The sequence below is a fragment of the Anomaloglossus baeobatrachus genome, chromosome 5 (genome assembly GCF_048569485.1).
Source record: "Anomaloglossus baeobatrachus isolate aAnoBae1 chromosome 5, aAnoBae1.hap1, whole genome shotgun sequence".
Lineage (NCBI taxonomy): Eukaryota > Metazoa > Chordata > Amphibia > Anura > Aromobatidae > Anomaloglossus > Anomaloglossus baeobatrachus.
Window position 1 is genome coordinate 212,781,486 of NC_134357.1, and position 13,716 is coordinate 212,795,201.

The following is a 13,716-nucleotide window of genomic DNA, read 5'->3' on the forward strand; positions in this document are numbered from 1 at the left end:
CTCTGTAGCTGCTGCATACATACAGACAACTCTGTAGCTGATGCATACATACAGACAACTCTGTAGCTGCAGCATACATACAGACAACTCTGTAGCTGCTGCATACATACAGACACACACAACTCTGTAGCTGCTGCATACATGCATACAGACATAACTCTGCTACATACAGACAGACACACACAGCTCTACTGCATACATACATACACACACAACTCTGCTGCACATATAGACACACACGCGGCTTTTGGGGGCCCGCACACACTGCTGCTGCAGAGCTGAGGCTGCATCAAGCACAGGGCAGATATAGCAGAGCTGAGCCCGCATTAACTTACCGGTTAATCATGGAAGGTATCTCGGGGAGACGCCTGTCATAATTAACCTCGATTGCCACCATACCAGGGCAATTCGGGATGAGCCGGGTAAGGGCATCTAATGAATGCGGCAACTGCGGGCGGCTGCTGGCTGATATTGTTAGGCTGGGTGGCTCCCCATAACGTGGAGCCCCCATCCTGAGAATACTAGCCTTCAGCTGTGTGGCTTTACCCTGGCTGTTATCAAATTTGGGGGGGGCCGCACGTCGTTTTTGCTTATTTATTTATTTATTTATTTGACTGCATGATATAGACCCGCCCGCCGGCGGCTGTGATTGTTTGCAGTGAGGCAGCTGTCACTCATTGTGGGGGCGTGTCTGACTACAACCAATCATAGGCGCCGGTGGGTGGAGGAAGCAGTGAATACGAGATTGAATAATGAGCGGCCGGCATTTTCAAAAAAGTAAAAGCCGCCGGAGGTTTTTGACAGCTGTGCAGTGCCACGCCAGTGATCGGGGATCGGTGTATATGCGAGAGGGGGAGAGACCGACCGATGGACAGAGAGATGGACAAACAGAGAGAGAGACAGACAGACAGAGCGACCATCTGACAGCGAAAGATACCGACCGACCGACAGAGGGAGATTGACCGACATCGCATCCAGAATTCACCAATAAAACACACACGGACGGTACGGGTAGAACACAGGCATGCTACATGTCACATACGTGCAGACATGGACCCATTGACTTTAGTGGGTCCATGCCTGCGTGATGCCGGAGAAAAATGGACATGTTGAGCGTGTGGAAAAACGCACACACATACAAACGACACAGACACAGGTTCCGTGTGGTTTTATGTGTGTGTGCCTGTTACCATAGGGTATTATTGGTGTACGTGTCTCTGTGCCGCCGGTACGTGTTTGGTACGTTTTTGCATGTACCGGCGGCACAGAGACACGTACACCAATAATACCACACGGATGTGTGTCGGATGCCTAAGACACAGAAAATAAATGTAAAAGGCTCTACAAATAATGAGCACTAAAAGGAAGCATCTTTGTGTATTTAAAAGAATGGAATAAGTTTGCAAAAACTTGTCAAAAATATGTAATCAGGTCATAAAACTGCATACAACCTGTAAAGCAGAAAAATGTATCTAGTTTTAATAGTCTCTAGACCAATCTTCCTATTGAATATGGAGGTTTAAAAGCAACTAATATCATTTTACAAGAAGAATAACATCGACAGCCTGCTGAGGAGCTTTATGTGTAACAGTATGAAGTCATGTATCACTGTGTCTTTCACTAGCAAAGCTGTGTTTTTCACTAGCAAAGCATAGCTACAAGAGGATGCATGATTTCTTCCCCCTGAAACCAAGACATAACCCTAAAAACCCTGCAAGGTATTGATAACGTGCAATATATACCCTTCCAAATGTCACTGCCTGGCTGAGACAGGCAATCCTTACAGTCTACAGTGCTGGCCAAAAGTATTGGCACCCCTCCAATTATGTCAGAGAATACTCAGTTTCTTCCTGAAAATGATTGCAATCACAAATTCTTTGGTATTATTATCTGCATCTAATTTGTCTTCAATGAAAAAAAATAAAAAAAATTGTCATAAAGACAAATTGGATATAATTCCTCACCAAACATAACAAAGGGGTGGACAAAAGTATTGGCACTGTTTGAAAAATCATGTGATGCTTCTCTAATTTGTGTAATTAACAGCACCTGTAACATATCTGTGGCACCTAATAGGTGTTTGCAATAACTAAATCACACTTGCAGCCAGTTGACATGGATTAAAGTTGACTCAACCTCTGTCCTGTGTCCTTGTGTGTACCACATTGAGCATGGAGAAAAGAAAGCAGACCAAAGAACTGTCTGAGGACTTGAGAATCCAAATTGTGAGGAAGCATGAGCAATCTCAAGGCTACAAGTCCATCTCCAAAGACCTGAAAGTTCCTCTGTCTACGGTGCACAGTGTCATCAAGAAGTTTAAAGCCCATGGCACTGTGGCTAACCTCCCTAGATGTGGAAGGAAAAGAAAAATTGATGAGAGATTTCAACGCAAGATTATGCAGATGGTGGATAAAGAACCTCGACTAACATCCAAACAAGTTCATGCTGCCCTGCAGTCCGAGGGTACAACAGTGTCAACCTGTACTATCCGTCGGCGTCTGAATGAAAAGGGACTGTATGGTAGGATACCAAGGAAGACCCCACTTCTTACCCCGAGACATAAAAAAGCCACGCTGGAGTTTTCCAAAATTTACCTGAGAAAGCCTAAAACATTTTGGAAGAATGTTCTCTGGTCAGATGAGACAAAAGTAGAGCTTTTGGGGAAAAGCCATCAACATAGAGTTTACAGGGAAAAAAAAGAGGCATTAAAAAAAAAGAACACGGTCCCTACAGTCAAACATAGCGGAGGTTCCCTGATGTTTTGGGGTTGCTTTGCTAACTCTGGCACTGGACTGCTTGACCGTGTGCATGGCATTATGAAGTCTGAAGACTACCAACAAATTTTGCAGCATAATGTAGGGCCCAGTGTGAGAAAGCTGGGTCTACCTCAGAGATCATGGGTCTTCCAGCAGGACAATGACCCAAAACACACTTCAAAAAGCACTAGAAAATGGTTTGAGAGAAAGCACTGGAGACTACTAAAGTGGCCAGCAATGAGTCCAGACATGAACCTCATATCTCAAAATGGCAGTTTGGAGAAGGCACCCTTCAAATCTCAGGAACCTGGAGCAGTTTGCCAAAGAAGAATGGTCTAAAATTCCAAGAGAGCATTGAAAGAAACTCACTGATGGTTACCGGAAGCGGTTGTTGGCAGTTATTTTGGCTAAAGGTTGTGCAACCAAGTATTAGGCTAAAGCGGGCTTTACACGCTACGATATATCATACGATATGTCGTCGGGGTCACGTCGTAAGTGACGCACATCCGGCATCATATGACATATCGTAGCGTGTGACAGCTACGAGCGAGTGTGAACGATCAAAAATACTCACCTTACATTGCCCGTTGACACGTCGCTCATTTTCAAAATATCGAACGTCCTTCTGTGTGCCGGTTGTTCATTGTTCCCGATGCAGTGCACATTGCTCCGTGTGACATCCCGGGAATGATGAACTGCAGCTTACCTGCGTCCCGCCGGCATTGCAGAAGGAAGGAGGTGGGCAGGATGTTTACGTCCCGCTCATCTCCGCCCCTCCGCTTCTATTGGCCGGCCGCTGTGTGACGTTGCTGGGACGCTGAACGTCCCTCCCCCTTCAGTAAGTGGATGTTCGCCGCCCACAGCGAGGTCGTTTGGAAGGTAAGTACGTGTGACGGGGGTTACAACATTGTGCGACACGGGTAACAAATTGCCCGTGCCACACAAACGATGGGGGCGGGTGCGATCGCAAATGTGATTTCACGATTCATTGCAGCATGTAAAGCAGGCTTTAGGGTGTCAATACTTTTGTCTGGCCCATTTTTGGAGTTTTGTGGGAAATGATCAATGATTTGATTTTTGTTTCATTCTCTTTTGTGTTTTTTCATTGCAAGCAAAAAAAATGAAGATAATAATACCAAAGAATTTGTGATTGCAATCATTTTCAAGAATAAACTGAGTATTATCTAACAGAATTTCAGGGGTGCCAATACTTTTGGCCACCACTGTATATTGAATGGATTCCAAATCAAAAGCAACAAGCCTGAAAAAGGGCATATTAATACCTATATCATTATGATAAACTACAGTGTATACATTACTTTCGGCACAATTTCAGTCCAGCAGTGAAGTGGTTACAAGGTTCTAGCTTTTCTGCTGGTTCAATGTATGGGTGTTTATTAGTTATCGGTAATTAATGATTCTCTTTATTATATTTAAGTAGCCTTTAATCCCACGCATTGGCAATCGCTGAGTAATGAGAATCTTTAGTCTAAATTTAGGTCACTTGTGCAGAAGCTTTGTCTGTTAATTGAGAGAAGGTCAGAGCTGGAAGGCTCTTTAATTGAGTTATTTTTCATTATCATATTTTAATGACTTTGCACTAGTGGGCTGGGGAGAAACTGGTTCATTTCCCCATTTAAGGTTTTGTTTGACACATGAAGCTGTTATCTCTTGTCCATTAATCATCGTTGAATGGGAGATAGGGTGAGCTATATGTAACTGCTTTACTTGGTTCCCTCACACCCAGTGCCTGCGTGATCAAATTCTAAATCTAAAATCTATAGTCTGACCAGGGGATAAATGATTCTTCATGTAGGACACCTAAATTAACAGATATCTTCTCAAGCAACAAACGTCTTCATTCAGGAGAAAAAGGTTGAATAAAACAACATCTTTTTTCAACTAGTTAAAATCCATGACTAGTACAGATATAAGGACGCAGTTAACGCGTTTCAGAAGTGAGTCTTCCTTAGTTATAACCATAATAATATGGTTATGACTAAGGAAGACTCACTTACAAAACATGTTAACCGCGTCCTTATGTCTGTTCTAATCATAGATTTTAACTAATTAAAATAAAATGTTTTTTTTTTATTGAACCTTTTTCTCCTGAATGAAGACCTTTGTTGCTGGATCTCCACCGTTTGCAATCACTTCTAGCCTTCCTTGTTCTATGCACCGTCTGGCCTCTTCTACGGAATGATTTACATTTAAGAATATCCACGTCCAATGGTGAGCTGTATTTTTCTTTTTTTGAGATATCTACTCAAGGTCTATTAGGTGATCTCAATAGATAAATCGGTAGTCTAGATTTCATTATTGATGCAATAACCCAACAATGTACATTATAAAACAGCAAAATACCAGGTAAAATTTTTGAGGTAACACAAATATAAAAACATCAAGAAGGGGTGGAATGAACGTAAATAAGGAGACTGGGTTGTAATGCTTGACATTCTTCAATGTACAGAACCTGCAAGCATATCTGTTCATGGGTCACAATAGAACAAAAACACTTTAGCATTTTTTGAGGACATGGCTATAGTAGAGATGATTTTCAGGAGGATACATTTGCATTTCAATGCCTGAAATTAAATATTCTGAAATTCACTTTGGCAAATAAAGGAAGATTATGCATTGAATGGTCATCTCTGGAAGGTGTTTGTTTTCAATTTAGTCCACTACATATAAAGCTCAGAGAAAGTACTGATACAGCAAAAGTAGTCCGAGTACAGATACATTGATGGTGTACACCATGGAGGGAGATTGGGAACCATCTCTGTGATACCACCCCCAGGCCTGTAATTGACCAATTCATCTCACTTACAGTTGTGAAAACAGATGAAAGTGGCTATGAGGCAGGGGACAACTCAGCTTTAATTATTTGTCTGACCTGGGAATTGTGACTGGAAATGTAAAAAGTGAACTTCAATATATGGGCAATCATTTGAAATTACACACAATGAGAATAGTAACGTCTTATTTCATTTCGTATCATCAGTCTACGTTCCAAGCATAAAAACGAAGTCTGAAAAATACCTTTATTTTGCGTATAATTATATTTTATTATACTACAGCTGCATAAAAATACTGATATGTACCTGGATGTAAGGGTAATAAAAGATGACCTCCTGTAAATATAGGAACATTCTTATAGGAGAGATATAAGCATGTATGGGTGTATTGAAACTAATAGGTCTTGTAGTCAATGAGCAAGGATTTTGCTAAATCTGAGCTGAGAATTATATTCTTTCATTCTTTCTTTTTTTTTTTTCTAGTGAAAGGAAATGGACGTTCTCTGATGCAATCCAGTACCTTAGAGACACGGACAAATTAGTGTAGAACATTATCACTAGTTAATTATGAATGACCGATTAATCAAGCTAATCTAATATTCCACATTATGTTGATGTTATTAAAGTGCACAGTGAAAGTGACAGATAGGCTTCATTTGCTCTCAGTGGCCAAATGTACTCTCTGAACTGAAGTCAGGAGAAAAAGATTAGGGAGGGAGGAATATTGTAAAATTTCTGTCATTCTGAGCCAACATCTAAAATAAACTATCAAGATTTCTATACAAAATCAGGATTTTTACACTACATTTTGGATATTATATAATAAAGATATTATATATAAAGAGAGAGATGATGACAGATAGATAGATAAAATCCTCTCTCTTTACATTTATACACACACAAGTTTTGTATTGTTTATTTTGAGCAATAACTTACATTTTAGATACATTTTAGTACCATAAGGTCCATATAGGGAAAATAAACTGACTGTTTTATTCTCAATGGATGATGAGAACTGAGAACCTCCAAAAAAACACTTTAATTTACATGCATAATTAATGCATAATAATGGGGTAAATGTCCCAAGGGACATGGAGCCTTTCTTCTCTTTCAGTAAAGAGAACCTGGTTTTTGATGAGTTGAATGATTCAGCACAGATAAGGGGAGCTTATCTTAAGTTTTGCAATTGGTTCCAGTCTCCTCCATGTAGGTTTTGGTGTGAATTGATACACACAGCTTAATTAAGTCCTTGTTTGTCCTTATGTTGATCCTGTATCAGATAACTGACTGTAGATAGAAGAAATGTAGCAGTTGCATTTGCATGCAGTTAAAACTTAGCACTAAATATATAAGAAGAAACTACCTAGTGCTTGATCACGTTTTATGAATGTGAGTGTAGATTTAGGGCTCATTCAAACGTCAGTTTAATCACGCACAGGTTGGCGTTTTGTGGCTAGCAGTTTATTATAATATATGTGCCTGTCCACAAATCACTGTAAAACACAGTGTCATGTGCAGTAGTGGTTCGAGTCCCAGCTCAAACTCTCCAATGCAAGTCTATGGGTCTGTAAGAAATTGGACAGCACTCAGATGCCAATTTTCACTGAACTTTTGATAGAAAAAGCTTCATAAACATCCATCAGTTTCTTTTTTTTTTTTGCATTCGAGAAAAAATGATATTCAGATAATAAAACTAACACCAAATTCTGATGGAAATCTGATCCAAAACACCAATGGAAACCAGTCAGCTTATTGCATGTAAAAAAAAAATTTACTGACATCTGAATGATATGCTAACATGATTTAACCAAATGTATCCATGCATAGTTACTCAATTAATTAGAAACATTAAGTGCTAGCTAAAAACTTTACATTCCTCAAGACAGAAAAAATAAGTTATTTTTTTTACACTTTTTTTAAATTTGGGAAAACAATTATCATTCTAAAACATAATTGACAAATAATCTGACATATTACACAAAACACTGCTAGATCTTTCAGAACTAGCATCCATATTAAATAGGTTTCAGTTTCAGAGATGTATCTTTAAGCTTTAAGAGCTCAATGTAAAGGATGGGAAGGGGTTTTCCAACTATGTGTTACAGTATCAGTACTGGCATGCCAATATAGGGCTCAGAGACTCTTGGGTCACCCCAGGATAGGTGGTGTTGGTACAACCGCAATCTCTGCACTTGTGCTTCCCTAGGGCAGAGTCACACATGTGTATGACTCGCACAAGTGCAATGTGAAAAAATCTCGCATTGCATTCGGCCCCATTTAAGACAATGCTGCAGCTCAGAACTGAGAGTTTTTCCTCAACCCTAATCAGACAAAGGAAAAAAAAATCGCAGCATGCTGCAATTGTCTGTGAGAGCTATGTCACTCGCACCTATACATGTTTATGGGTGTGAGAGAAACATCAAACTGCACTCTGATGTTATCCAAGTGCAGTGCGATATACGCACAGGCTTACAATGGAGTAGATAGGGAGATTAATCCCTCCGTCTCCTCCAGAGCTGTGATCCAGTCTCAGGAATGGACCACAATTGCATGGCACTCGGCTCTCACTCGTAGCAGAGTGGGAGCTGAGGGTCTCTAGCATATTGCATCTGATGCTCTCGCATCAGAAGTAATACGCAAATGTGACTCTGCCCTTGTATAATATATAACACGCGTCAAAACAACAAAACAAATGATCCTATTGTTGGCAATGGACCTGGCTAATTTTAAAATAAATAAAAATTTCAGTCCTCAAAATCTGTCAAATACCGAACCCAGTTACCTTTACAATTTATATGAGTGTAAGTGCAAAAAATGATTGGTAAATAAGGAAATGGTGCATGTATAGTTTACTGTTGCTTCAGTCTGTCACAGTGTCACTGAGAAGAGAAATAGCATTCACTTCAATACGTGACATTATAAGGCCAGGGTCACATGAGCGTATGGCATCGGGGCCAGCAGGATGCACAAATAACGTGATCTGTAAATTAGGTCTCATTCAGGCAAACTTTTATTTTTTTTTTTACATAGGAAAACTTAAGAGCTGACAACCTTGTTGTTTATCACTAAAAGTTGCTTATGGGTCTCAGCATTTTAAAAACATAAATATAACCAGCAAGAAACTCGTAACAATACTGCATGAAGAAAGCATCTGTCATGCATGGTCTCCTTTGTTCTCACTTTACCTGGAGTAAACTGTATGCTAAGAATAGATTACAAATGGCAGAAATGGGTGCTGGTAGTGTCTGAGTAATAAGCATCAAAAATAAATTAAATCTGAAAACTTGAAAACAGGTTGCATTGTGTTGGATGTTTTCTGTTTGTTCTTTGACTCAAGGTTACAACTTATTAATCACATTTAATAGATCCCTCCAACATGAGAGCTGAGAAATGTATTTACCATTTTTCAAGTAATTGATTGGTAAGCAGTGTTAAATACTGTTACCAGGTGTATGTCATTTCCGCAATTGTTAATTGTTTTGTAGGTGTTACAGATCACGCTGGATGGTCAGTGGTAATGACTCTCTGAAACCATTCATCTTGGTCTACAATTCAGAACAAGACATGTGTGTCAAGCAATAACAATGAGGTCCAGTGCAGTGGAAACCACTCAAAAACAGTATTGTATCACCATCCTATTTTTTACTACAAACCTTAATTTTTAAGTTCAGAGATCAATTTATTTGGAGAACTAACTCACTAAACCAAAAGCCAATACTCCAATCTAAAAAATTACCTTTAATAAAGCATCTAAAAATTACAATTCAGTGATATGAAAGTATTTAAATGTAGAACGTCCAATCATGGTGCAGAGGATTATACACATATATGTATATATCAAGATGTATGGTGATTAATACACATAAGCTTACCTCTCCCTAGAAAATTCCTAAGTCAGGATACCTTCCTGCCAGCGGAGGTGACCCTAGGGTTCTTTTTGCCCTCCTGCTGAGACTGTGGCTGACCGTAATCTCACCCTATTGAGCCCTGTATACCTAACCCAGGTGAAAGGTTTAAAGAGATTTAGTTATCGACTAGTCTGTTTCCCCAAGTCAAGACAGGAGTAGTCTAAAAAATCTCAAGCTATCAGTCAGGGTCAAATTGTCATATAATATCTGTAGTCTAGAAATTATAAATATAGGTTGTCAGACTTCTATGGACATTCAATGACAGGTTCACTGCTCCCCATTCAGGACAACAGAAGGAACCATGTCCCTCAAGTAGTTTTGCTAAACAGGTGAGGTTAGAAAAAACACAAGGTGAGAGGTTATATATACATAAATAGCCACAGATAATATATAGCCCCATAATTCCTTCATATACAAGGAGCCACGTTGGGGTCAGAAAAGACAATCTGCTACAAATGTCCAGAGATGTTATCCTTACAAACTGTGATATCTAGGAGGCAACAGGGGGTATCATTCCATCAATCAAGCTGCATTTTCTGTAACCACAGAATACTTGATATTTCTTGTAGTGGTTTCTATCCTCCCATCATTGTCCTATCCCAGAAAGGAAAATGCCTTGCCTCAACGCGTTTCACCACCAAAGTTTATGGGGTTCCTCAGGAGGCTTCCAATTTCAAGTGAATTTCAAAATATTAACTTTCATTAGTGGATAAGTAAAATCCCTTCATACAGGTTCCAGAGTCTCCCATAAGTCCTCCAATATGATACACCCTCAACCAAGGTTTGTAGAGATTTCCAGGTGCTATGAGGCTCCAGAGTCTCCCATAAATCCTCAAATATGATACACACTTATACCTAGGCTTGTAGCGATTTCCAGGTGGTATGAGGCTCCATCTCACAGCACCAGGATACTACTACAGGTCCTGGAACAAGGATGCAGAATTCTGAAGGACTTATGGGACATCATGGAGACTTATGTAGCCTCACAGTACCTGGAAATTGCTTCAAGCCTTCGTTTAAGAGTGTATCACATTGGAGGATGACTTGAGGTACATGTTTCCTCTGTTCCCCTGAATGGGGAGCAGTGAAACGATCATTGAATGTCCCTAGAAGTCTGACAACGTATATTTATAATTTCTAGACTACTGAAGTTATATGACAAATTGACTCTGACTGATAGCTTGAGATTTTTTAGACTACTCCTGTCTTGACTTTGGGAAACCGTCTAGTCAACAAGTAAATCTCTTTAAAACTTTCATGTTGGTTAGTACAGGTCTCAATAGGGTGAGATTAGGGTCAGGTGCCGTCCAAGCGGGAGAGCAAAATGAACCCTGGGGTTACCTCAGCTAGCAAGAAGGTATCCTGACTTAGGAATTTTCTAGGGAGAGGTAAGCTTATGTGTATTAATCACCATACATCTTGATATTTACATATATGTGTATAATCCTCTGTGCCATGATTGCACGTTCTACATTTAAATAGTTTTATATCACTGAATTGTAATTGTTAGATGCTTTAGTAAAGATTATTTTTTAGATTGGAGTATTGGCTTTTGGTTTATAGATTTTGATGACTACAAGGATGGTTATCATATAAGTGGAGAACTAACTCACACCACATATAAATAAATAAATGAATGAAATCAATAAACATCCACCAATAAAATCAGTCTGCTCAGTAAATGTTCACAGCACAGGTTTCTTACCTGCACTCTTGCTTCCGTTAAGTTAATTTTCATGGCAAGCTCTTCACGAGTGAATACATCAGGATAGTGAGTCTGAGCAAACACAGCTTCCAGTGCTTCCAGCTGCAGTAAAGTAGGCAAAAATCAGCAGGGTGAACCTCCAATGGCTCATTTCAAGAACATTTCAAAGCTAAACAAAGTGGATGGGGGTGGAAGGAGAAATGCCAGCCACACGTAGGGGGTTTTAACAAGGTGTAGATAAACTATTGACTTTCTTCTGAATTATTCCAACTGCTATATAGGACTTTCAGCTACACAAGTAGAAAACATACAGTGATGTAGGGAAAATATATAAAATACCAGAGAGAAGATATATTTCCTTTTACAGTTTAAGCTCCAGGATCATTTCCACTTATTAATCCATTATACCATACTAAAACTAGCAATGTAAAATTAATTCTAATTGAAGTACTTTAAAGCACAGCTGTGTCTACCGGACTGCAAGAGGATTTCTGCTCTGCCTCTGTTAATGCAATCCTTTCATGAAATATGTATGATATATACTGAATTAATTTATACTATACACAGGATATATATAACCCCTTACAAAAGCTATTATTATTGGACCATAGCAATCACTAAGGTGTTACAACACTTGACATGGAAAAGATAGGACTAAATAAAAGTGAATAACTTGGTAAAGATGTAAGACTTCTATAAATTCACCTGTCAGTTTTTCACTTTCAGATCATCAGCTCACTTCCTCGTGTAACTTAGCACATAATGGTGCTATAATGTGACTAATGCTTTTTTGTATGTAACATGCAAAATGTAGAGTTCATCAAGTAAATCACCCCAGACCCTGGTACCACATTAACGGAAAAATGAATACATGGACGAAAAACGTGATGAAAATTGGTGAATCCAGCACACAGATAAAAAAAAAATTCCATTTATTCTAAAACTCTTATAAAGCTAAAATCTGTCCTCAATATCACACCCAAAAGCAATTAAAACTAGATTTGCTTCTATTGTGATAAAAATAAATAAATAAAATAAATCCTTAAAACGGTATGACATGGAAAACCCACTTGAACACCTAAAAGAACATTCCTATGAATCCAGCCTAAATCTGAGCCTATTTGAAACTGATAAAATATGGGGGTGAATATTTTCAAACATTGTCAGATTTTTGTGACTGAAACATCCTTTTACTATTATCATCTCGTAATTATTCATAAAAATACCCAAAATCTTTTTTAAGATTTAGGCATAAAATGTTGTATTTACTCTGTCCCCTCACATAATTTAAATAAATGGTTAAATCATGTTACCAGTCAAGCTAACATAGTGGATATTCCTCCATGATGAGATAAAAAAAGAAAATACATTTGTAATAAAATAAAAATATAACAATGTAAATAGATAGATAGATAGATAGATAGATTTATATCACACCAGAGATGCATACAGGAAAAAAATGTCTTCTGTGTTATTCTGATCTAAATGAATAATAAGCTGTGCAGATTGCTCTAACCTTAATTTTGCCTTTTTTTTATACACAAAGAATTAAAATGTGTCTATGCTTCCTCAAGGGAATAAGATATTCTATAAAGGAACAGGACCCTAAATGCTCACAGAATGTCAACTTTGGCATGCTAGAAATTGAACACAATATAGTGAATGTTTACATCGGAATTAGGGTTGTTAAGCTACTAGATCACATCTATTTTGCATTTATCTAATTTATTTACACTTATCTCATATGCACATTTCTATCTATAGCTATGGCCTCAATTGTATTTTGGATCTATTTATATATCTTTACAATTATTATATCCTACCCTATTCTATTGATCCATCTATTTATTTACCCTTTAACATATCTATCTGTTAGATAGATAGATAAATGCAAAATAGATGTGATCTAGTAGCTTAACAACCCTAATTCCGATGTAAACATTCACTATATTGTGTTCAATTTCTAGCATGCCAAAGTTGACATTCTGTGAGCATTTAGGGTCCTGTTCCTTTATAGAATATCTTATTCCCTTGAGGAAGCATAGACACATTTTAATTCTTTGTGTATAAAAAAAAAGACAAAATTAAGGTTAGAGCAATCTGCACAGCTTATTTTTCATTTAGATCAGAACAACATAGAAGACATTTTTTTCCTGTATGCATCTCTGGTGTGATATCTATCTATCTATCTATCTATCTATCTATCTATCTATCTGTGTCTGCCTATTTATTATCTGTCTATGTATTATCTGTATGTCTATCTATTTATTATCTATCTATCTATCTGTCTATAAACAAAAAAGGAAGGCAGCACTCCAAATAAAGTGAAAAAGTGGACTTTTAATAGCCGATGTTGCATGGGGATGTTTTGGAGTCTCACATCCAAATTGTGGTCACGCCATATAGGCTTTTAAAGGTACACTTTGTCACTTTATTTGGAGTGCTGCCTTCCGTTTTTTGTTTATAAATCGTTTGCCAGGAGGATTATAGTTCGTTGGGGTCTTTGCACCTAATTCATATATCTATGCTGTTTCTCTTTTCATTATATCTGT

The 13,716-nt window shown here is 38.3% G+C and overlaps 1 protein-coding gene across 3 annotated transcripts in view; it reads right to left on the reverse strand.

Moving 5' to 3' along the window:
- DRGX (dorsal root ganglia homeobox) overlaps positions 1–13,716 on the reverse strand; it is a 347,744-nt gene that overhangs the window by 330,607 nt on the left and 3,421 nt on the right. For all 3 annotated transcript variants that reach the window (XM_075349121.1, XM_075349120.1, XM_075349122.1), the window contains exon 4: positions 11,165–11,266. In XM_075349121.1, the coding sequence (XP_075205236.1) occupies positions 11,165–11,266 (102 nt within the window). The remainder of the gene's footprint in view (positions 1–11,164; positions 11,267–13,716) is intronic.